General features: G+C 43.1%; 2 protein-coding genes across 2 annotated transcripts in view; one reads left to right on the forward strand and one right to left on the reverse strand.

The window, feature by feature from the left end:
• Nucleotides 1-240: 240 nt before the first annotated feature.
• Nucleotides 241-25648, reverse strand: part of LOC307151755 (interferon-induced GTP-binding protein Mx3-like) — a 33422-nt gene continuing 8014 nt past the window's right edge. Inside the window, exons 5-15 of the mRNA XM_079859899.1 lie at nucleotides 14962-15116; nucleotides 14734-14872; nucleotides 14422-14620; nucleotides 12210-12306; nucleotides 11992-12114; nucleotides 3630-3762; nucleotides 3366-3509; nucleotides 3168-3244; nucleotides 2843-3052; nucleotides 2258-2756; nucleotides 241-585 (exon numbers count right to left, since the gene is read on the reverse strand). Coding sequence (XP_079716025.1) covers nucleotides 2514-2756; nucleotides 2843-3052; nucleotides 3168-3244; nucleotides 3366-3509; nucleotides 3630-3762; nucleotides 11992-12114; nucleotides 12210-12306; nucleotides 14422-14620; nucleotides 14734-14872; nucleotides 14962-15116 — 1520 coding nt within the window. The 3' untranslated portion in view covers nucleotides 241-585; nucleotides 2258-2513. The remainder of the gene's footprint in view (nucleotides 586-2257; nucleotides 2757-2842; nucleotides 3053-3167; nucleotides 3245-3365; nucleotides 3510-3629; nucleotides 3763-11991; nucleotides 12115-12209; nucleotides 12307-14421; nucleotides 14621-14733; nucleotides 14873-14961; nucleotides 15117-25648) is intronic.
• LOC307151760 (uncharacterized protein) lies at nucleotides 22079-24718 on the forward strand. The gene is made up of 2 exons (XM_079859908.1): nucleotides 22079-22378; nucleotides 23010-24718. The coding sequence occupies exons 1-2, from the start codon at nucleotides 22144-22146 to the stop codon at nucleotides 24224-24226; spliced, it is 1452 nt and encodes a 483-aa protein (XP_079716034.1). The 5' UTR covers nucleotides 22079-22143; the 3' UTR covers nucleotides 24227-24718.

The following is a 25648-nucleotide window of genomic DNA, read 5'->3' on the forward strand; positions in this document are numbered from 1 at the left end:
TAGCTCATTTTCTCATGGGTGGGCCAAATTCTTTTTGCGGGCAAAGAAGATAAAGGGGAGGTAACCTTTCCCCTTATGGACATAAGGGGAAGATTTCTAGATTCGCCCGTCTGAGCTTTTGTTTTCTCAAAAATACCCAGGACTTGGTTTACACCCATCACTGGGGGACCATAGGCAGGCTAGGGAAAATCATATTAAAGTAAAAAAACCTCATAAAGTGAAATTTTCATGCAATGGGACCTTTAAGACAATACTGAGATGATCAACACAGTGTGACTGTGTCTCGGATGAGGATGCTAATTTCGCAAGAGAGAGTTCAAATGTTAATTTTCAGAAATGTCCCTTGATTTCTCAGAGAGTAGCCTATACCTTCTCTAAGCCAGACGGCTTGACTCCAGTCTTACATACTCGCTGAACTACAGTGATTGAATGCTATTCACTGCATCAGTGTACACAATCCTATACATGCACTGCCATTATTTTCACTGGCCCTCAAAAATTATAAATATATATATATATTTTGCATATTTTTAAACATTTTATATGAGCCAAAAAAAAATCATTAAATCTCAAGTTAGACCTAATCTTAAAGCAACACCATGTAGTTTTGCAACCTTCATAATATATTTCCAAGACCCTTGTGATGGTACATCAACTTACAATAGGTTGAATGACACGTCTGCCATAGCCTGACGGGGTCTGTATCGCTTTAACTGGCACTATGGAACTTCGGGGTTTGGGTAGTAACCCGAGCACAAAAAGAACTACAAAATTCGACTGCTTTACGGCATACCTCACTATTCAGTTTTCAGTATTCAGTTCTGATGGTACGTATGGTAACTCGGCAACTACGGATGATTTGTAGTATGATTGCGTAAAGGGAACAGGAATTCCGGTAGGGAACAGAATCGACTGCTTCACCGGGCGAGGATCAATATTGGTCCAGCGTTCGCTCGCTGGCGTGAGCTAAAGGAGGATGAGGGCTGCCCGACCGATGCTGACTTGGCCGTCATGCTGTTGGACTAGTAAGTATATTGCTTGCATGCTATGTCTAGTTTTTCGAATTTGTTGTCTGCCTGGCTATGTTACGGAAGCTATCTGGTCCTCCATTTATCTTCATGAATCAAGTAATGCTAGTAGAGGAGCGAATTTTCAATTAGGGTTGTGCTGACCGACATCAGGATGGAGAGCCACCATCGTGATGCCACGCCCCCCCCCCCCCCCCCCCCCCCCCCCCCCCCCCCAAATTTGTAGCGGCGAAAGTGCGTGTTCAGTGCTGTTCACGAGAGCTCCAGCACTGGGATTTAAGCAGCTGCAGCTTGTTTAAGGTAATGGCGAAAATCATTTTAGAACAGCAGCGAAAATGTAAAAGTAGGCTATATAAACTTTAATAAATCCTTTTATTGAAACGGGTGCTTTGCTGTGCAAAGAGACATTTCGAAACATTTCACCCGCTGACCGCTGGTAGCCTACTTTCACTTTTGCCGCAGACACTTTATATATTATAAATGTGTCGTATTGTTGATAATCCGTGCAGATTTCAGTTGACGATTCTGTTTAAAGTTATCAATAACAAAACATGAATGAATGAGAAAGAAAAGAGCAGGATGTGCTTTATATTGAAAAGAAATATCAAAAGCGCGATAAGTCGGATGCTGTGCGCGCGCTCCGAGCGCAACACGGACAAGCGCTTTGTCTTCGGTTGCGCGCCTAAACTGCCAAATAAACACAGAAAATTTTCAAAATGCCAAGTCGAGTATTCCCGTAAACACAGTAGATGTAAGTAGCTACTATGTGCATTCTCTCTCTCTCTCTCTCTTCGTGATGGTCAGCACTATTCCGTAGCATTAAGAGGAACTCTCCCCCCCCCCGACGATATCATCGTCCATCGCGATGTTTTACTGTTAACATCGTCAACTGCCAATTTAGGGGACATCGCCCAACCCTATTTTCAATCTGGTAGCTAGTAAATGCTGACATGCTAGTTTTCGATGAAAAAATAAAACCCATGAAATTATATTCATATGACATGCTGAAATATATGCCACTGTACCTGGGATGAAGACATTTCACACGCAACGCAGGCAGTCTGCCCAAGACGTGAGAACTCCTTCTGCAGAGTTCGGGGGTATCGGCTTGTCAACAAATGCACGTGTATCCCCTGGTGTAACCATGACAGATTTTATGACAGAAGTAGAAGACAATACTGTTTCCCAACTGTAGGGGGACCCCGAGAGCAAAAGTTACTTAGTGTTGCTTTAAGTTAGACCTTAACTTGTAGATAACGCACTGAGGCTTTTAGCTATTTTAGAAAACAAAATGTATCGGCCCTGCTTTAGCCCATTTTGTGAGTAACATGGAAACAATCAAAACGTATAAGATGTGGGTTAATGTATGTATGTATATTTTAATATTCTGAAGAAAATTGTATAGGTTTATTTATGGAAAATGGATGTTTGTTTAGAAGTTGTCAGATACATTATAAGATTGGCATAGGTACATTATATGTATTTTCAGATACCCTCTAGTCTAGTAGAAAATGTGCTAATTGCTTCCTGAGCAGCACTCAAACGATTCAGGCGCTCTCGTAGGTCTTTGCGCCTTCTGCTGACTTCAGAGTCCTCAAACAGGAGCTCGCGCACATTTGCCCCATCCAGTAAACACAACATGTCAATAGACAGGAGCTCAGCAGTCTGCTTCAACATGAAAAATAAGATCATCAAGGGCAGTTGGTCAGCCATTCGCTGCACCACAATCTGAAAGAAAACAAAGAGATATTAAGTTACTTCCACATACACATACACTGCACTGCTATTTGTTTCTGAAAACTAAGAAATTCTACCTCATAATACGCCTCCAGCATATTACTGTACTTGCATTTTTTGTCAAAGAAGGGTAACTGATTTTCTGAAAACTTCTCATTCGTAATCTCATTCAAGACCTTCAAGTAGATGGGATCTTGAGTGTAGACCCTGTTTTCCATTTCAAACTGCTCTGAGATCCTCTGCTCTGTCTTTTCTTGCTGTGTTAACTGAATGTTTTTGATTTTGTCCTATGGGCAAAATGAAAAAGTCAAATGAAAAAGTAGCGAGGAAAGATAACTTGATTAAACTGGATTAGTTTTAGTTTAGTTATTAGTTTTTCCACCAATTAGGAACAATATTTACCTTAGCAGTGTTTTGAAGGACAGAGTAGTTCCTGAAACACTGACTCACCACGTCAGTCAAATGTATGATGATGATGTCTTCAGGAGAAATACATCAAGTCAAGAAGACAAACAGCCACATTTGTTAAAACTATTAATGTCATTAAATTGGTGATCTTTTGGCTCTCTACAATAACCATAAAGTCTTTTGTGATGGTACCTTTGATGGTATTGAGTAATTCAATGGCTGGCTTCTTAAGTTTGGCCACATGTTCTTGCAGAACCGACTCAAACACTCTGTAGTTACTGAATCCGAGCAGTTCCCTCCCTCTGTTTTTCTGGCTCAACTTTTTTGAATTGCTGACTTGTTTGGAAACAAAATGGATTTCTTATGAAATTAACTGACTTTTTCATTTTTATCAGAACCCTAAGAAATTAAAAAAACAGTGAATTCAAAGTTGTTGCATGTTGTAAATATACTGACAGGATGTTTTTGTGCTGTTAAGATGATCATTCCACTTTTTGAATTCAGCCCGAAGCTGGACAAACAAATTTTCCTCACTCATCAGCTCCCCTGATGATAAAGAGTTGATTTGATCACTGAATCTTTTTAGGGTCTGTGAAGAAAAGAAAAATTGTTTCATTAGCCTTTTACAATATCATTATACAGCAAAAGTGAATCTCCTGAGGAGGTAAAAGAGGTATTATCTGAACAGAGAACATTTTCAGGGGCTGTTCACACAAGGCACGAGACAAAGCATAGTGGATTTAAACAGAATGAACCTTGCTTTTCAAACATTTACTTCTTTTAACTTGACGTTAAAGGCACACTGTGGAGAAATTGTGTTTTTGTCAAACAGCGACCCCTAGAGTCGCTGTGGAATACTTGCACTGTCGTAAATACCCCTCCACCAACCTCTACGTTAGACTTATTTATGTCTTGATATTTATGTGAGATATTGAAAACTGTTCTCATGATAATTGCACGAATCAACGTCAACAGCGTCGTCTGATATCCCAGGACTACGTGATAAATACACCTTACAACACCTGAGTTCCCTTTCGTAGTCACTCCGAGTTACGTCGGATGACGACGAATGGGGTTTCGCTTAGAAAGCCTGTCATCTTCGAGTATATAAAACGAGCCAATGGCAATGAAATGCCATGGGTCTGCGGAATTTGCATAGCGTATCTCCGCCCCACCCTGGGGGTATATAAGGAAGTACGCCGGCAACATGCAGATATGTTTTCGCTTCGGAGCCAAGAGTTTTCTTCACTCCTACAAGCCATTCTGTATCATCTTCACTCTACGAGACGAGCGGCTCTTCAATGTGTTGGTGTGACGGCGTGTTCCAGCGAGATCGCATTGCCTGCTGCTGATCTGTGCAGTGATCTGCCGACAGTGTGTGTGTTTCTCCCTGGGCGCTTCAGCACTCTGCTGAGCTTTTTTCTCTCTCTAAAAGAGCTGCACGCGGCACGTCTTTTTCAAGACGGCTCGCCCGTGTATTTTCTGGATGTGGGCGCGTGACTCATCTGTCTAACGGTCACGAGCGCTGTTTCGCGTGTTGGGCTTAATCACGCTCGGCAGCGCTCGTGGATGAGTCATGTTTTCATTGCGGGAACATGACCATTGCGATGTTTATAGATCGAGACTCAATGATCTCTGTGTGAGAGTCCCCTCTGCCACACCCCAATCTATCTCTTCCTCGAGAGGGGATACTTTGGCTGGTGGCCAGGGTGATCTGAGGGTATGGTGTGGCATAATTCCGACGAGCTTTCCTCGGGCCACGCCCCCCTCCACATCGCAAACAGTGGGGCTTCCGTGTGTGCCTGGTTCCTCTCGGGGACCCAGTGTTTTCATTCGGGACTCCAGCAGATGGTGTCATGTCACTCACAGCATCACAAGGCGGGCTTGATCCCTCTGGAAATGAGGATTCGACTGCGTTGCCTTCCTAAAAAAAAACGGGAGTGTCAGCGTTAGTCGAGTCAGATCCAGAGCTGATGGCCATGCTTTCCCGGGCAGCTGAAAGCATCAGTTGGAGTGGCGCTGCCCTCCCCCCAAGCGCTGTAGGCTTACGATTGGTTTCTGGGCGCGTGTTGCTACAGCACTCGCTTCCAGTGCCTTTCTCCCGGATGTGCATCAGGACGCCTCCGGCTCGCGAGAGTCCCCGTGACTTATCGTGGCCCGTGGGCGTCCTCCGCCTTCGCTGCACTCGATCGCGTGGCGATCATGGGCTGTATGTTCTCTGTCAGACCTGGCCCCCGTGGAACGCTGGTCCTTCCCTGGCCAACACTGACAGAATGCGGAAACTCGACCACGCCCCCACGCAGGGACGCTATGCCTCCCATGTCTGGGCTGGTCGATCCGCCACGCACACTGCTGACCTCGCTCTACGGGCGACATCGGTACCTGCGTGATCCTGGGCCAGGTGATGTCCACAGGTGTGGTCCAGGAATGGGCTCAGCCAGGCTGATGTGAGGGGGTCTGAGAATTCATTTTCTCGGCTCCCCCATGTCCCAGGCTGGGCTCCTCGGCGGTGTGGTTGAGGACTGTACCCTACAGTCTTCAACCCCCCCCAGAAGCAGACCGAGGCCTTTTGCACCGGCGGTCATCCGTCCGTGCGGTCTCCTTGGTCTGCTTCCCACCGAGGCCGCCTCCCTGCGGCCCCTCTCCTCGGGCCTTCACTAGCCCCGAGCAGGAGAGGGTTGCAGGAGGGTGGCACCGCCCGTCTCCGCCCCTTAGCCGGCCAAACGCCAGGCTAAGCAGCACTCTCGAGACGGGTGGCTTGCTCGGCGGTGTGGTTGAGGACTGCGCCCAACAGTCTTCGACCCTTTCCTGAAGTGGACTAAAGCCTTCTGCATCAATGGTCATCCGTCTGTGTGGTCTCCTTAGTCTGCTTCCCGCCGAGGCCGCCTCCCTGCGGCTCCTCCCCTCGAGCCTTCACCGGCCCCTGGCAGGAGGGGAATGCAGAAGGGCGGCACTGCCCATCTCCGCCCCTTAGCCGGCCAAACGCCAAGCTAAGCAGCACTCTCGAAACAGGCAGCTTGGAGTTAGGGCTCAGTTCTTCTCAGGAGCTGGTAGCAGGGCCACTCCGTCCCCCGGTGGAGGGCCGGGGTAGAATCTCGTTTCAAGAACTGATGCCCCTTCCTCCGAGCCCCAAGAGGCTGTGGATGACAGTGCGCGCCGCTCACGAGCCTCGCCACTCTCGTCCTCCTCTGTTGCCAGACCCCTGCCAGAGCACGCCCCCGTGGAACGCTGGTCCCCCCGTGGCTTCCCTGGCCTCCTCTGGCAGGACGCGGTTAATGACCGTGCCCCCACACCGGGCCGCTATGCCACCCATGTCCGGGCCGGTCATTCCGCTTCGCTGCACCACCAGGGTACGTTTGTGGTTCGCTTGACCCCGCTGGTACAGCTTTTGGGAGTCTTCCCAGACTGTCCCATTGGGTCGCGAAAACCATCAGGCTTGGCTACGCGATTCAGTTCGCGCGGTCTCCTCCCCGCTTCAGGGGAGTCCGCTTCACTATGGTCGGTGGCAATGCCCCTGTTATGAGAGCGGAGGTCGCTACCTTACTGGCGAAGAGTGCGATCGAGACTGTCCCTCCAGCCGAAATGAAGTCCGGCTTCTACAGCCCCTACTTCATTGTACCGAAGAAATCCGGTGGGTCATGACCAATCCTCGACTTGCGCGTCTTGAACCGCTCCCTTCACAGGATGCCGTTCAAGATGCTCACGGCCAAACGCATTTTCGAGTGCATACGGCCGCAGGATTGGTTTGCAGCGATCGACCTGAAGGACGCCTACTTCCATGTCTCCATTCTTCCTCGACACAGACCGTTTCTACGGTTTGCTTTCGAGGGGCAGGCATACCAGTACGCGGTTCTACCTTTCGGGCTAGCCCTGTCTCCTCGCGTCTTCACGAAGGTCGTCGAGGCAGCCCTTGTTCCCCTTCGGGAACACGGGGTTCGCATCCTGAACTATCTCGACGACTGGCTGATCCTAGCTCACTCTCGAGACCAGGTTTGCGATAATAGGGACCAAGTGCTCCGGCACCTAGCTCGTCTGGGCCTTCGGGTCAACTGGGAGAAGAGCAAACTCTGCCCCGTGCAGAGGATCTCTTTTCTCGGTATGGAAATCAACTCGGTCGCCATGTGCGCGCAGCTTACGAGCGAGCGCGCGCAGTCACTGCTGACTTGCCTTCGTCAGTTCGAGGGCAAGAGTGCGGTTCCACTGAAACTATTTCAGAGGCTCCTGGGGCATATGGCATCCGCAGCCGCAGTCACGCCGCTCGGATTGCTTCATATGAGACCGCTTCAGCTTTGGCTTTGCGATCGAGTCCCGAGGTGGGCATGGCATCACGGCACGCTCCGAGTTCCAGTGACTCCGACCTGCCGTCAGACCTTCACCCCGTGGTCGAACCTCAGTTTTCTTCGGGCCGGAGTGCCCTTCGAACGAGTTTCCAGGCATGTTGTTGTATCAACAGATGCCTCCACCACGGGTTGGGGCGCCATGTGCAATGGACATGCTGCCGCGGGCTCCTGGACAGGACCACAGCGCCTTTGGCATGTCAATTGCCTCGAGTTGTTGGCTGTACGTCTTGCCCTGCACCGCTTCCGTGCGTTGCTCAGGGGTCAACACGTACTAGTCCGATCAGACAATACCGCGACTGTAGCGTACATCAACCGTCAAGGTGGTCTGCGCTCCCGCCGTATGTCACAACTCGCCCGCCACCTCCTCATATGGAGTCAGAAGCATCTGAGGTCGCTTCGAGCCATTTATATCCCGGGAGACCTGAACCAGGCGGCCGACGAGCTGTCTCGGCTTCGGCCTCTCGCTGGAGAATGGAGACTCCATCCCCAGACGGTTCAGCTGATTTGGGATCAGTTCGGGGACGCACAGGTAGACCTGTTTGCCTCCCACGACTCGTCCCACTGCGACCTGTTTTATTCCCTGACGAGGGCACGCTCGGCACGGATGCACTGGCGCACAGCTGGCCGCGGGGCCTCCGCAAGTATGCGTTTCCCCCAGTGAGCCTTCTTGCACAGACTTTGCGCAAGATCAGGGAGGATGAGGAGCAGGTAATTTTGGTTGCCCCGTATTGGCCCAACCGCACCTGGTTTCCAGAACTTATACTCCTCGCGACAGCACCTCCCTGGCCAATCCCTCTGAGGAAGGGACTCCGAGGACCTCCATGTGTGGCTCCTGGACGGGACGAGGTAGGTTTGAGTACCCTACCACCAGCGGTGGTGGCTACCATCACTTCTGCTAGAGCATCGTCCACGAGACATGCCTATGCGTTGAAGTGGAACCTCTTCGTCACCTGGTGTTCTTCTAAACATCTAGAACCCACGAAATGCCCGATCAGTGTCGTGCTTTCCTGCCTGCAAGAAGGGTTGGAGCGAAGGCTGTCTCCCTCCACCCTGAAAGTGTATGTTGCCGCCATTGCCGCACATCATGACGCAGTTGATGGTAGGTCTCTGGGAAAGTACGACCTGATCATCAGGTTCCTGAGAGGAGCGAGGAGACTGAATCCTCCTCGCCCTCCTCTCGTTCCCTCTTGGGACCTCTCATTGGTTTTAACTGCCCTGCAGAGTGCTCCCTTTGAGCCTCTGCAATCAGTGGAGCTTAAGTTCCTGTCAATTAAGACAGCGCTCCTGGTTGCATTGGCCTCCATCAAGAGGGTAGGGGACCTGCAGGCATTTTCGGTTGACGAAGCGTGCCTGGAATTCGGGCCGGCTAACTCTCACGTGATCCTGAGACCCCGGCCTGGAAAGGTTCCTACCACTCCCTTTCGAGACCAGGTAGTGAACCTGCAAGCGCTGCCCTTGGAGGAGGCAGACCCAGCCTTGGCACTGCTCTGTCCAGTACGCGCACTCCGTGCCTACGTCGACAGAACGCAGTGTTTCAGGACCTCAGACCAGCTCTTTGTCTGTCATGGTGGGAAGCTGAAGGGAAAGGCTCTCTCCAAGCAAAGGTTGTCTCACTGGATAGTGGACGCCATTGCTTTGGCTTACCAGCAGCAAGGTCGACCATGCCCCCTTGGTGTGACGGCCCACTCCACTCGGAGTGTGGCATCCTCTTGGGCTCTAGCGCATGGCGCCTCGCTAACAGACATCTGCAGAGCTGCAGGCTGGGCGACACCTAACACATTCGCGAGATTCTACAATCTCCGAGTGGAGTTTCTTCTCATGTACTCACTTCAACTAGCCGGTAAGAGATTCTGCTCAGGTGTCTTCGCTTGCTCGCCATTCCTCTCCACGGACGGGATACGTGCGATATTCTCCTCAGGTGAGCCTAGTAAGCCCTGAGTCTCCTCCAGCACTGACGACGTCAACGCCAGAGTTGCCACCGGCAGCTTTCGCGCTTGGCTAGGTGCCTCCATGTGCATGGTTCCCCCTTGGGCGACCCCCACATGTGTATTCCACTGTAAGCCTCTCTGAGCATGTGTCTTTCCCTTGGCAAGCCACCTTGCCACCCCTGGGGTTGAAAGATTCCACCTGCGGCTGGACACCCCAGTGATACTCCATATGTAGCCCCCCGGGGTCATATGTGTATTCCAAGTCCCCCCCTTCGGGCTGGGCATAATTGCATATTTCCACTGAGATATGCTTCCCAGTGTACCTTGGTATTCCTGTGTTAAGTAGGACTCCTTCGTCCGTGCTAGTCTCACGACAGGGAGCTCAGACTTACGCAGGGCACTGGAAGACAGTCGAGAGGTGGCGTGATTACACTGGGAACCCCATTCGTCGCCATCCGACGTAACTCATAGTGACTACGAAAGGGAACGTCTCAGTTACGTATGTAACCCTCGTTCCCTGAGTAGGGAACGGAGACGTTACGTCTCCCTGCCACTTCCGCTGTACCGCTGGAACGCCTGAGTTCAGTCTCGGCTCCTCAGCGAAGACATATCTGCATGTTGCCGGCGTACGTCCTTATATACCCCCAGGGTGGGGCGGAGATACGCTATGCAAATTCCGCAGACCCATGGCATTTCATTGCCATTGGCTCGTTTTATATACTCGAAGATGACAGGCTTTCTAAGCGAAACCCCATTCGTCGTCATTCGACGTAACGTCTCCGTTCCCTACTCAGGGAACGAGGGTTACATACGTAACCGAGACGTTCAGCTGGCAAACTAGTTCGTGAGGCAAGCTAGGCAATAAAACATAACGCAAAAAACACGTAAGAGAAACGAGTGTTTGTTAGCAAGTCTGTTAACAGCTCTGATAATCGAAAGCTAGCTAGACATATATGGAAATTATTGGACTGGTCTAATTATCAGCAATGGATGAATGAACAGCATGTAAAAAAAATGATATACCACAAGCAAGCGCAACAACATACAACAGAATGCAAACAAGTTTACAAATAAGAGATTTATTTACTGGCCACTTCATACGTTTTCTCAGATCGGATTTCTGATTTATCAAAACGATTCCATTTACACCTGGTCACATAAATGTGTTTTTGCGAAACGGGTTTAAATCCGATCTTCAATTCTCGCGCTATATGCAGATTTAATGGAGTGCACGTCACCGAAAGCAACAGATATGAGCTGCATTTTATTGATCATCAGCTAAAATGTCAAAATCAAAGACAGCAATAAGAGAGAGCAGTAACAGCCCTGGTAAGATCATTTCGTTTCTTTACTTTTAATGATGATGATTGTGTGATAAGCGCCTGCGACTTACTTTCACTTTGATTTGCGATAGTTTGCACGTTGGCTTGATGAATAGATGCTCAGCTGCTCGTCTGCGGTGATGCGTGTTCCAGTAGCGTCATCATATCTGGCAATAACATATAGACTATAACACGCTCACACACGTTTTTTTATTTATTTTTTGTTACATTTTTGGGAGGAGTACAATTTACATATGTGGTTTCAACAACCAGATGCACACTTGTCCAGTTTCGTCTGGAATGCGTCTCAGACCTCCTCCTGAAGTGGTTTGAGCAGGGGGGTAATTTGTGGGGGGGTTGGGGGGGAGATAACCCCCCCCCCCCCCATATTTAAATCTATGCATTACAACCCCCCCAATATTTATACCATGATCACATGAAAAATATGCAGACCCAAACTTCAACCCCCCCAATGTTCAAACCAAATCTACGCCTTTGGGTTTGAGCGATCGGATTCAAATCCTTCTTGAATGCGTTTCGGAGGACATTTAAACCTGGTCTTTTCACAATCAGATAGCTATCCGATCTGAGAAAACGCATGAAGTGGCCAGGTGTAAACAGCCCCCATGACAAAAACATACGCACGAAAGCCGAAAACATACCCTGGTTGGCCTCTCACGTGGTGGGGGAAGTGACGTATGCCGTAAAGCAGTCGAATTTTGTAGTTCTTTTTGTGCTCGGGTTACTATCCGAACCCCGAAGTTACGTAGTGCCAGTAAAAGCGATACAGACCGTGTCATTCAACCTATTGTAAGTCGATGTACCATCACAAGGGTCTTGGAAATATATTATGAAGGTTGAAAAGCTACATCGTGTTCCTTTAAGGTAATTTCAAAAAAATATTATTCACAATTCTGATATAATATTTTCTTTTCCTTTTTTTCCTAAGAAAAAATCTTGCAATTCAAATTTTTCTCAGAATTGTGAGTTTGTTATTCTGACTTTCTTTCTTGCAAACACAAAAAATATGTATCTCGCAATTTTGACTTTTTTCTGTATTCTGTGTTTTTATCTTTTTAAAGGGCTGCTAATTTTATGGATGAAAGGATCTGTCTGTTTCACAAAATGCATTAAGAAATGTTTACATTCCATTTCATAGGGTTCCAGCATCTTGAACCCCTAATCATAATTCTCCTAAGCAAGAGGATGTGATGACTTGAGGTCCTACTTCAATGAGGAACTGTTTGGCTCCCTTAAGATCTTCTGGTGGTCCAGTCTCATACTCCTTAAGCTCATTCTTCACGTCCCACAACTGTTTTTTAATCTGCTGATTGAGCTGTGGCAGTGATTTCTGACAAAGATAGGTAAGAAACAATTTGATTATAGAAACCACAAATGCAGTTCACCACATTTAGGACTCTTAGTTTGAGACATTTACAAACTTACTTTGATATGATCAACAAGATTCTGAGTCAGCTTGACAGCAAGACATTCAATAGTCGCTTTACCCTCACTCAATTTATTTGGAGACGGTAAGAGGTCTCTGTAGTAGAACAAGAGAAGGCACTCAGTTTAGATGGGGTTTACTTTAGCTCATATAGCCTTTCTTGAAAAAAATTATTATGGACAAAGTGAACATCACAAAAATCTAATATTAATAAAAATAATAATAATTTAGGTTTTGGGGGAGTTATACCACATATTACAATTTTACAATCTGAACTAATTTTGCCTTGTCACATACAGTGCCCTCCACAATTATTGAACCCCCTGGTAAATATGATCAAAATTGGCTGTAAAAAATAAATCTGCATCGATTATCCTTGTGATCTTTCATTCAAAAAATGTGCAAAATTCTAACCTTTCATTGAAGTAAAAGAATTGAAAGTGGGGGGAAAATCACATTATGAAATAAATGTTTTTCTCCAAAACACGTTGGCCACAATTATTGAAACCCTTTCATTAAATACTTTTTGCAATCTCCTTTTGCCAAGATAACAGCTCTGAGTCTTCTCCTATAATGCCTGATGAGTTTGGAGAATAACTGACAAGAGATCAGAGACCATTCCTCCATGCAGAACCTCTCCAGATAATTCAGATTCCCAGATCCATGTTGGTGCTTCTCCTCTTCAGTTCAGCCCACTCATCAGGTCAGGGGACTGAGACGGTCATGGCAGAAGCTTCATTTTGTGCTCCACAACAAATTTTTGTTTTGATTTTGATGTTTGTTTTGGATCGTTGTCCTGATGGAAGATCCAACCACGGCCCATTATAAGATTTCTAGCAGAAGGCGTCAGGTTTTGATTTTTTATCTGTTGATATTTGATAGAATCCACAATGCCATGTATCTGAACAAGAAGTCCAGGACCTCCAGCAGAAAAATATGCCCACAACATTAAAGATCCAATGGTATATTAAATTGTACACATGGGGTACTTTTTATCCTTGTGTTCACCAAACCCATCTAGTGTGTTTGCTGCCAAAAAGCTCTGTTTTAGTCTCATCTGACCACAGAACCCTGTGTTGTTTGAAGATCCAGTCGTGTCTGACAATTAAATTTGCTGGAATTTGTTTTTGGATGAGCGAGGAGGTTTTTTTTTAAACCCTCCCAAACAACATGTGGGGATGTAGGGGTTGTTTGATAATTTTTTTTTTAGGCTTTCTGACCCTAAGACTCAACTAATCTCTGCAATTCTCCATCTGTGATCCTTGGAGAGTCTTTGGCCACTCAAACTTTCCTCCTCACCGTGCATTAAGACAATATAGACACACGTCCTTTTCCTGGCAGATTCATAACATCTTTAGTTGGTTATAACTTCTTAATTATTGCCCTGATGGTCAAAATGGGGATTTTCAATTCTTTAGCTATTGTCTTACAGCCACTTTCTAGTTTGTGATGCTCAACAATCTTTTGCTACGCATCAGAACTGTATTCTGTGGTTTTACTCATTGTGATGGATGATTAAGGGGATTTGGCCTTTGTGTTTCCTCATATTTAAACTCCTGTGAAACACGAAGTCATAGCTGGACAATTTCATGTTCCTAGTCACCCTGGTGTACTAAAAAAGGTAAATATTAATGGGAATATGCTTCAGAGATATTTTACTCGTAAAAAATTCTAGGGGTTTCAATAATTGTGGCCAACATGTTTTGGAGAAAAACATTTATTTCATAATGTGATTTCCCCCCACTTTCAATTCTTTTACTTCAATGAAAGGTTAGAATTTTGCACATTTTTTGAATGAAAGATCACAAGGATAATCGATGCAGATTTATTTTTTACAGCCAATTTTGATCATATTTACCAGGGGGTTCAATAATTGTGGAGGGCACTGTAAAGGTGAAATATATCTGAGACTTTTATTGACCTTGATACAGTCTTAAGGGTCTACAAGGCTTCTTTTCTGTGATTTTTTTTGCCATGGATATATGATTTTGTGGACAAACCTTTTTCCAAGAATATTAATAAGCAGCGAAGCTCATGTCTTGTGAAAATATTTTTCCTAAGAAATATTACTAAAAGATTATGCCAAACTACTTAAGGTTTTATTTTCATTAATTTCATTCTTAAGTTTTTTATTTTATTTACTTTTATCAGGACAGTTCAGAAATGACATGCTAAAAGTTGAATTATATTCTTAAATATATAGTCTGTAACCTGAAATGGTCATGGTTTTGGAAGAAATCTCTCTCTATTTGTGTTGCCTCCTCCAGAGGAATTTTCTGATCGATCTGCTGTTGTCCTCTGCACTTCACCATGGTGTAACCTTTGTGGAGAGGAATCACTTTGTTGTGGACAATGGCCATGATGTCCTTCTCTGTTCCCTTGTCTATGAGATCTGGCTTGGTCAAAATGGCTGTGAGAATGAAACATTTTCTTTTAAAAAGTGCATTTGATGATTTGAAGCCTCAAATCCTCAAAGATATTTAATGTTATTAGATGTTTTGTGCAGATCATCTGCTTCATTACCGACAGTTCTTATGCCCTCGGGATCTACTTCTTGTGCCATTTGTAATGCTTCTGTTGTTGCAATGTCAGTGTTACAAGGAACCACTACCAGGTTTATAGTCGCTTGCTTCTCAATAAATTTCATAATCAGATGTTTGATCTGCAAGACATGAAGACATAGTTTTAAAACTGGTACTAAATGTCTATGGTACTGAAATGTGGTGCGCAAAATCAGATTATGCTGCTCACCTGTTTTCCAATATCCTCTGGTTGTCCTTTTAATGGGACTCTGGCAATTCCAGGTAGATCGATCAGTGTGAGGTCACACACATCTGGTGACATGACCTCTAAAGTGATGAGCTCATCACATATTCCTACCCCCTTTCCTGCCAGCTCATTCTGGGCTGTACAACACACACACGGCAAAATTAACTGTGTTTATAAGAAAAAATACGTCATTTAAAGCAGCATGAGCCTGAAGCTTCCCTTTAGCTCTTTCATTGATACAAATGTTTCTTTTAAGAAACAGTAGGCTAAATGTTAGAGACAATGATTTGATACTTTTAAGTACTGAATGAAATATGTTTAATTAAAATCATAATTTTAATTAAACATATTTAATTCAGTACTTAAAAGTATCAATAAAAAATAAATAGTTCAATGTAATTTTAATGTTAAAAATTAAAAACACTATTTAGCCAATAATTATATACTCTGCATTTCTCTTACTATTAGCTTAGCAATATGCTAATGACAGTATATGAATCAATTCCAGTGCAATGATTCATATATGTCTACTGTATATATAGATATATGTTCTACCAAAGACTTTATATAAAGACGGTTCACTCCTATTAATTATGAATGAGAGAAAGTGCAACGCCCAATATGACAGAATGAGTCCCGCCTTCTAAAGAAAAGTATGGCAGGCGATTGGGGTCAAAAGTCTTTAAAAGAAGTCCAAAAGGGCCAAAACGTGTGAAACTGACGTGTAAACATATAATTACGTGTAAACATATATTTACGCGTTAACACGTCATTCACGTGTAAACACGTGTTTACACGTGAATGACGTGTTAATGCGTAAATGACGTGTTAACACACAAATTACGTAAATTGCATATTTTTTGACCGCGTCAACACGCACCGTTTGACCGTGTTAACGCGACAACACGTACAGCAGCCAATGAAATTGTTGTATTTGAGACTACATTTGTGTATGTGACGTGATGATACGTTGGTATAATACAATCATCAAACGTCATGTTTATGGTATACTGGTATGCACGTATGCAAACATCAGGCATTATATTTATATATATATTTATATATATATTTATATTTATGAGGGATAATGCATTGGTACGTTGTGAGTGATGTCAGTCTTATGTAATGATTTGTCATGTCCTTTTAAGTTGTTCGTTTAACATTCTTTCTCAAGGTAGAAAAGTCAACAGCTTAAACGATGGCTCTTAGAATGGCTCTTTTACTTTAGCAAACTGCCAAAAAACTGCCTTTTCAGACTGCGTGCAGCTGAACCAAGAAAAGCTTAAGATTGCATGGAGCTGATAAGTATGAATGGCAGAAGAAAAAGACTGCAATTAAAAAACAAAACAAGAGAAAATTATTTTAATGCAAGCAATAAAAAACTGCACACATCAGCTGTGGAATAAAAGAAAACAAATGCACGATTAACGAGATTAAGGTATACTCCTGTCTTAATTTAAACCCTGTCCACCACCAACAAAGATTTCACAAAGTTATTCTTGCCACTGTAACTTATGGCTTCCTAAAGACAGGTTTATGGGTAAATAAATGAATAATAATAATAAAAATATACTAGGGCTCAACATTAAGCCTTTTCATTTGATTGACCTTCGGTTAGTCATTCACTTGTCCGAGTAAAAACATTTGTTTGTCCAGGAAAAAAATGTGTTTTTTTTGTGTGTGTGTGTGTGTGTGTGTGTTGTAAATATAATTTACTCCGAATCAGTATTCTCATTACTGTTCAGTCAGCTTTAACATATATAAAACGGCATATTTATGATATTTTAACCTTTCTAAAGGGCATTTTTCTCTAATCGTTTTAAATATATGCTTCATCTTTCATTTAAAATTCTTAAATTTGATCAATAAATTAAAATATAATAATAAGATGCTAAAGGGCTACCAATCAAATTAAACTGCATTAAATAATGTAATGAGATTAATTTAAATATGTTTTGAATATACAAATAATAAATATTATTTGTATATAGAAATAATATTTTTAAACCACCAGTAGGAGGTGGCAGGCGACCGTCTTAATGAGTGAGTCATTGAGTCATTTATTCAAACGATTCATTCAAACGGCTCATTCATTCAGGGATGAGGCGGTTGTAAATGAATAGGAATTCATTGAATCTTTGAACTGATTCGTTCAAAACACTGAATCATTCGGTAATGAAACAATGGTTGAGTTTTCCTTTGAGATGCACTGTGGAACTATTTTCGCTGCTGAAATAGAACAAAAAATGTCAATATTGTGTCTAAAATTCAACTGACTTAATATTAATTACTTGTTTATTGAACTGTAAAATGAAATCAGTGTCACATTTTCAATCGTGATGGTATTCAGCGCTCTTGGTCGAGTGATGTTGCTTAAAGGGATAGTTCACCCAAAAATGAAAATTCTGTCATCATTTACTCTCCTTACTCTCTCCTACTCTCCCTATGATTTCCTTTCTTCTGCTAAACACAAAAGAAGATATTTTAAAGAAGGTTAGTAATTAAACAGTTGCTGGTCCCCATTGACATCCATAGTATTTTTTTTTCCCTACTATGGAAGTCAATGGGGTCCATCAGTCGTTTGGTTACCGACTTTCTTCAAAATATCTTCTTTTGTGTTCAGCAGAAGAAAGAAAGTCATACAGGTTTGGAACAACTTGAGGGAGAGTAATTGATGACAGAATTTTCATTTCTGGTTGAACTATCCCTTTAACTTTATCATATGTTATAAAAACTCCACATTTTGAATGTTTCATTTGTTTCCAAATTAGGCGCGCACAACCGTGTTATCGTCAGTAGCCTACATTATATATTATGTTAGGATATTGTGTTCACTATCAGTCGCAACTTACACTAAATGAATGCAGAATAGTAATTTTTTGTTATTTACGTTTTAATCAGGCTATTTGTCCGGTCGGGCAAGTAAAATTCTCTTTCATTTGCCCCTTCAAAAAATCCACTTGGCCCGGACAAGTGTAAATGTCGAGCCTGTAATAGGCCTACATCAAAACATATTTTAAATATGATGTACTAATTCCATTATAGCACTCATCAGCCTGCAGCATCCAAGACGATGTTTACTGTAAACAACACAGAGACAGAACAGCACAAACAAACTATAGGGTCAGAACTCATGTCTCCATTTGTGTTTAAAATAGTTCCAGTTTTTAGACTTTAAAACATTTATCACCACTTGTGATTCACAAAGTGAAAATGAATTTTAAGAAGTTTGTTTCTATCCAGTTGGCTATTGGCTTTTACTGATAAAACAGACACTTTACTCTTGTTCTGAGAACATAGTTTAACCTGCTGTCTTATTTGACTTTTATTTTAATTTGTTTACACAACAGCTCTGACAAAAAAATATGATAATAAAAGGTTTTGGGTTGAACACCAAATTACAAAAACATTATTATGTGAAAGTGAATAAAGTTATGTGTGTGTGAGTGTGTGTGTGTGTGTGTGTGTGTGTGTGTGTGTGTGTGTGTGTGTGTGTGTTCAGTTATAAATATAGCCAATGCTGTGTAAGTTATATACTTTTGAAAATGATAGGCCAATAACTTTAAACAAACATTAAATAACCCATATAAATACATTATAATTTATAATATGGAATGCATTTAGCCTACTTAATTTACAATGTAACATTTATTAATTTACTCTAGCACTTAAGATATCAGTAACACAATAAACTAAAGGATTAAAATGTGGGTAAATCTAAAAGTAAGTCTGCTTTAAAAAAATATTACAAGTTCGAACATGGCCAGAATGTGCGCGTTGAGAAACACGTTCAAATTGGTCGTCTTAGGTAAAACTGTGCGTCTAAGCGTTGAGAGCGACCGAGAGCGTCAAAAAGGTTGGGCAGTTTTTGACTTTATGCAAATATCAAGCGAAAAACGCGGTCGGCAGCCAATTGCTGTGAGGTTCGTGATGTGACATCTGTTTTGAGAGTTTAAAAATATGCAAATTTTGCTGGAGTTTATGCTGGATTTAGTGCGTAAATCATTTTGTTTACAAATTAGACGCTTTGCAGTTGTTATATATATGTTAAAGATTTTATTTTGGATGTGTTCATTGTGATTATATTGGCTGGGTTTATAAAAGTTTATAAAATTGAAAGGATCTTTGCTTGATGCATTTGGAAACAAAGCTTGTCTATTTGTAAATGTAATCGCGTGCATTTCTGGTGATTATTGTCCGTGTGTTGAAAAAAACTTCGATTAAACACACTCGCAATGACACACCCCAAAGCGGAGGCGTTATAGCGTTGCCAGCGGCACTGAGCGGACTTTTGCCGCTGTAGTGGAAACGCACCGTTAAAGCCTTGTTTATACTCGACGCAGCCGCAAGATCGCGAGGCGCGCGCGGCAAAAATGACGTCATTGCGGAGTGGGCGGTCTCGCGCGTTGGGTTCGCAAGACCCAATTTCGCCTGGCGGTGTGCACGGCACTTTTTGTAACAACGCGCGCGGCGCCGCATCCGAAGATGAACGACTTCGAGCCGAATCTGGCCGAGCTCGAACTTCTCACCACATGGGCACCCAGTTTGCACATCTAAATAAGTTCCTTACATTTAAAAAAATGAGCATACAATAGCATAATAAGTATTTTTAATGAACATAAAGGTCCATGTTTAATAAAAATGTTCACACAACTTAATGAAATGTTTAGTGAAATTAGAAAATATGTAAGAGATTGTTAATTTAGTTATATTGTATACACATTCTCATTTCCATATATTTGTTTTTATTGTCACGAGTAATAATCTCAGGGTTTACTGGGTTTTACACAATTCTTTTTGTATGGTATTGGTGGTGGTGTACTAAAATAAACTGTCACGTGTGTATAGCTTTCTTCTTCTCACCGCTGACTCCTGATGGTTTAGAGCAGTGGTTCCCAAACCTGTCCTGGAGGACCACCAACACTGCACGTTTTCTTTTTCTCCCTAGTCAAACACACCTGATGCAACTCATCAGCTCATTATCACATGGGTTAATGAGCTGATGAGTTGAATCAGGTGTGTTTGACTAGGGAGAAAAAGAAAACGTGCAGTGTTGGTGGTCCTCCAGGACAGGTTTGGGAACCACTGGTTTAGAGCAGTGGTTCCCAAACCTGTCCTGGAGGACCACCAACACTGCACGTTTTCTTTTTCTCCCTAGTCAAACACACCTGATTCAACTCATCAGCTCATTATCACATGGGTTAATGAGCTGATGAGTTGAATCAGGTGTGTTTGACAAGGGAGAAAAAGAAAACGTGCAGTGTTGGTGGTCCTCCAGGACAGGTTTGGGAACCACTGGTTTAGAGGACAATTACCCAATAGTCGCCCCCTGTCGTTTCAAAGAATAGTACAACGGCGAGCGCGTCAAGTATAAACGCCTCGTCCGTCTGGAGAGGTGCGCGCGCGGTCTGCGGTGACTCTCGCTCTTGCGGCTGCGTCGAGTATAAACAAGGCTTAACGCAACGAAAACTAACACGACCAGAATGTGCGTGTCTACACAAACAAAAGAAACACGCAAAAAAATTGTCGCGGACAAATAGTGCGTGTTGACGCGGTCAAAATTCATGCGTTTTGACGCCGTTCGCCTTCCATAGAGTCAATCGGCGATTGGTAAAGTCATTGCATCACTGCAGCTGCCATTAGAAGATCCGATTGCCATATGCGCCAGAGAAACGAGGGCGCCGCCATCTTTCGAATATTGTCTTTGAACTTCCGTTTTTGCGGTCGCCGTCGCTCTGTATTGCTGTCCAGGAGTATTTAGCTTTTGAAGTGGATTTACTTAATGTAAAGTTAACGAAAGTTATCATGTAATGTTTAAAGCAGATGTCTTAACATGTCAGTAGACCGGGAAGATTTTAAAACGAGCCGTTCATTCATATACGTAAGATCGCTGTGAAAATACAGACCGGAAGTCAAAAGACAATGAGCACAGCGCTGAAGAGGGACGGGGCTAGACCAACGCTACTTTTGCGTCATCGAAGCGTAACGCCCCTTTTTGGGGGAAAACAAACAGATTCCCCTGAGAACAGAACTCGCTCGCTCTAGACCTGCAAAGTTTCTTGATAGCAAAAATCGCACAAACATACACTCTCTTTGGACTATTCAGACATCTACCACTATCTCGTGGAATCACCAAGTAAGTAGCCAATTTTTTTTTTTGTCATTAACACACTCATAGTATGACAAACTAGACGATGAGGCCATGTCAAGAGGAGTCGGTGGTTTACTTGGATCATATTTCACTTGATTTAAGCTATTGACATAGTTTTGTTGTCGACTAGCTATAACTTACTAGTTAGAAAGACGAAGCTGCTAGCAGCTACGTGATTAACGTTAGCTCTCACTAGGCACGCTACCTTGGCTGTTAACTGATTTTACTGTTGAAAAAGTGGCAGGCTAGGACTAAAGTGGACTTGGCTGGTTTCTGCTTGTGTCTAGAAAGTGCTAGGACTTTGAAAGTTGTAAAAAGGTTTACAGTGTACGGCAAAATATGTATGGGGCATATTTTTCATTGTCTCTACCCCACTTAAGGTACGGACTATTTATGTTTTTAGCCTCTGACATGATTGTTCTGATTACAGTGTTTGAGGGTTTCTTACTAGTATAGCTAGTCGACAACAAAACTGTCAATAGCTTAAATCAAGTGAAATATGATCCAAGTAAACCACCGACTCCTCTTGACATGGCCTCATCGTCTAGTTTGTCATACTGTGAGTGTGTTAATGACAAAAAAAATAGGCTAACGTTACTTACTTGGTGATTCCACGAGATAGTGGTAGATGTCAGAATAGTCCATATTTGGCCACTGCGTGGGGTCATTAATCCAGTTTTCGACCATTTCAAAGGGACACCTCTGTAACTCCCTATCCAGTAGCTTCTTTAAGTACCGCTCACGGTCCTCGGCCGGCAAAGAGAGTGTATGTTTGTGCCATTTTTGCTATCAAGAAACTTTGCAGGTCTAGAGCGAGCGAGTTCTGTTCTCAGGGGAATCTGTTTGTCTTCCCCCAAAAAGGGGCGTTGCCCTTCGATGACGCAAAAGTAGCGTTGGTCTTATAGACGGTTTCATCGGACGCACGCGCGTTGCCAGGGTTACGCGTTGGCCCGAAGTTAACTTCCGGTCTGTGTTTGTTTATCGGTAATAATAGACATTCTCTGGTAATAATTATGGCGCCGACTACGAACGCAATTAAAATGAAGGTGATGAGTAGACTGAAGTTGGGCTCAGGTTGTTGTGCTGTGGGATGCAACCTGACCTCTGGAACAAATACATTATCGAAAATAAAAATGTTTCGGTTTCCTAAAAACGAAGGGAGACGGCGAGCTTGGATCACCGCTGTGCGAAGAGAGGCTTGGCAACCAGGCAAGAATTCAAGGATCTGTAGCACTCACTTCGTTACAGGTAAGAAACTCATGATAAGCAACAGATAATAGCTAGCTGACCAGTAACAAGCCTGCAATAGTTATGTGTTTAACTAAATTGATTACTACACACGTAGCTGTAACATTGTATACATTAATTTTACACAGTAACGTTAGCTCAATGTTAGTTGATACGCTTTAGCTATGATTTAAACTAGTGTTATGATACCTGATATCCATCAAGCATAAAAGCCACAATGTTTTTCCATCAATGCTATACAAATAACCTACATTATTTAACTAACAGTCACCTTTGGCTTGTTCTCTGGGGACATAACAAATACAATAATGCATAGCTCTTCTGATGAAGCTTTAAATTAAGTATTATATGGACTTTTACTACATTTTCACTGACGAATTTACTACATTATCACTGATATGTTTTATCTGTAAAGCTGGTTTAAAACAGTGTGCATTGTGAAATAAATTTGACTTTGATCTAATTTCAATGTACTAGTAGGCTACTAATATTTTTTTTAATCAATACGTTTTAGTCAATATCATAGAAATGCACATGAAACCAGAAAAGTTATGGATTATGCAAAGCATGTATGTATTATGCTAGCAAGGTGCAATACTGTCAACACAAACTGTGTCTGTCTTTATTTTAGGTGCGCCATCAGTGGACCCATGCCATCCAGATCATGTTCCATCAATTTTCGCTCATAAAAACACCATTGATGGTTCACAGAAGTTGGAGCGATACCAGAGGAGACAGAGGAGACCATCTGTGGTTGAGTCTATGGATTCACCTTCCTTAGAGGTCACCCATGCTGACCCTGAAGAAGGATGCACTGCTGTGGGTACAGATCTGTCAATGGCAGACATTGACCAGCTACAAAATGAAAACACTGAATTAAAAAGAAAAATGGCTTTACTGGAGAAGAAACTGGAATCTCAAGAAAAACGACTACAAGATCATATGTTTGGCAGTCCGTCTGATTTTATTTTAAATGATGACAAGCACACTCATTTTTACACTGGTCTACCATCTGCTTCTGTGTTTTTCACCCTCCTCACTTACCTGACAACAACATGGAACGCATCATCAACCATACTTACCCTTCCCGAGCAGTTTCTTGTGGTCCTGATGAAGCTTCGTCTAGGCTTAACTCATCAAGACCTCGCTTTTCGCTTCAGAGTGAGTTGTGGAACTGTCTCAAACATCTTTCATGAATGGCTCGATGTGATGGCTAAAGAGTTACAATGCCTTGTCCGGTGGCCATCCAGGAAAGACATCAGAAGAAATCTCCCCACCCTCTTCAAGACTACAGGTTTCCAACAAGTTAGATGTATAATAGACTGTACTGAAGTGTTCATTGAGAGGCCAACTAGTTTGCAAACACGGGCAGTCACATACTCCCACTACAAATCACATAATACTGTGAAGTTCCTTGTTGGTATTAGTCCAACAGGAGCTTTTACATTTTTATCAAAAGTCTGGGGTGGCCGTGCTAGTGACAAGGTTATAACAAAAAATTCAGGGTTAATTGACCTTCTTGAACAAGGAGACCATGTAATGGCTGATCGAGGCTTCAATTTTCCCGAATATTTTGCCACCAAATGTGTTCGTCTTCATGTACCAGCATCTACAAAGGGAAGAAAACAATTGACAGGATTAGAGGTGACACACTCTAGAAAAATGTCCCGAGTGAGAATCCACGTGGAAAGGGCCATAGGAAAACTGAAGTCATTCAGAATTCTGCGGAACACCCTGCCAGTCAGTATGGTCAAACGGAGAAATGATAACAGTCTTTGCACAATAGATAAAATATTAATTGTTTGTGCAGCACTTTCAAATCTGGGGAAACCACTTGTACCAAAATAAAGCAGGACTTAACCACAACTTAAAGGGATAGTTCACCTAAAGACCCTCATGTCGTTCCAAACCTGCAAGACCTTTGTTCATCTTCGGAACACAAATTAAGCTATTTTTAATTACTTAGGCTGTCAATGGAGGAACAGAAAGCTCTCGGATTTCATCAAAAATATCTTCATTTGTGTTCTGAAGATGAACGAAGGTCTTACAGGTTTGGAACGAAATGAGGTAGAGAAATGAATGACAGAATTTTCATTTTTGGATGAACAAACCCTTTAATTTGATACTTTTACCTACAGGATTACATTTTTTTATTATTAAATATATTAAAATACCAAACACATGCATTGCATTATCATATTTGTAGTGTTGAACTTGTATCACAATGTTTCAAATGGATTGTAACTATAAAATGAAATGATATATTCACTACCAACTATTGATTAACTGACTTATTGATTAACTGATTTATTGACTGATGAATAAAGTACTATAGACTACAATTTCCGTTTTTAATGTATTTATGTATTTGATGTAAAAAGTGAAAAAGGGCAGGAACAACCTATGCTTTAAGGAAAAAAAAAACCTCTTTTTCTTGTAAAAACTGATTTCAGATCAGCACTATTGAGCTGCTTTTGAGACAATTTTCATGTAGCTGTCACTCAACTGCAGTCTTCCCTCTACAAATTCATCCACAACTTTTGGCAGCATGTGTTTGAAGTAAAAGCTACGTAGCCTTTGCATATATGTGGAGACAAAAGCATTGTCATGAGGCACATCAAGTTCCAGGTGCTGTGCTGGGGTCCAAATAACCAGACAGGATGTTTTCAGCCCGAGACAGTGCATCCCTAACTGTATCTGCCTGTAGTAACCTCTGGGGCCTTTAGGGTTCACAATGTACTGCCCACCCTCCACTCTGATGTCTTGGTTTGTGCCAGTGAGTGCATCATTAAGGGATGAGCAAGCACTGAGTGTGATAGGGCATTTTACCTCTAGCAGCTTGTCATCAATGATACCATCAGGGCTTGCTGCAAGCCATGGGTCTCCTGCACACACCACCAACCCCTTGTCCACCACTATGCAGCCCCTCTCCCTAATCTGATCCTTAGCAAGACCCTCGCTTTCCTTCCCATACCTTGTGGCCACATTCCCCTGGAACTTTGGGTAGAGGTGTTCAGTGAGAAACTTAGCTGGGTCAGTTGTCTCACGCTGAGGCACCTTGCTGGCTGTGCTTGCTGTTATGTGTAGCTTGCGCGCATCATGCCAGAGTGGTTCTATGCTCTGTTTTCTAGTGTTTCTCTCTAGTTCCACCACTTGATCTGGGTTCAGTTTAATGAAGGCATCATAAAATGCTGTGCACTTTGGACAGCTCAGAGCACTATCATGCTCACTGTGGGGCTGAGCTAAGCTGCTGAACACGTTGAGTTCCTC

This window comes from Squalius cephalus (genome assembly GCF_949319135.1).
Source record: "Squalius cephalus genome assembly, chromosome: 23".
NCBI lineage: Eukaryota > Metazoa > Chordata > Actinopteri > Cypriniformes > Leuciscidae > Squalius > Squalius cephalus.

Coding starts and splice junctions, on each gene's coding strand:
- LOC307151760 (XM_079859908.1), top strand. CDS start 22,144: ATGGCGCCGACTACGAACGCAATTAAAATGAAGGTGATGAGTAGACTG. Junction 22,379..23,009: donor TAGCACTCACTTCGTTACAG/GTAAGAAACTCA, acceptor TCTTTATTTTAG/GTGCGCCATCAGTGGACCCA.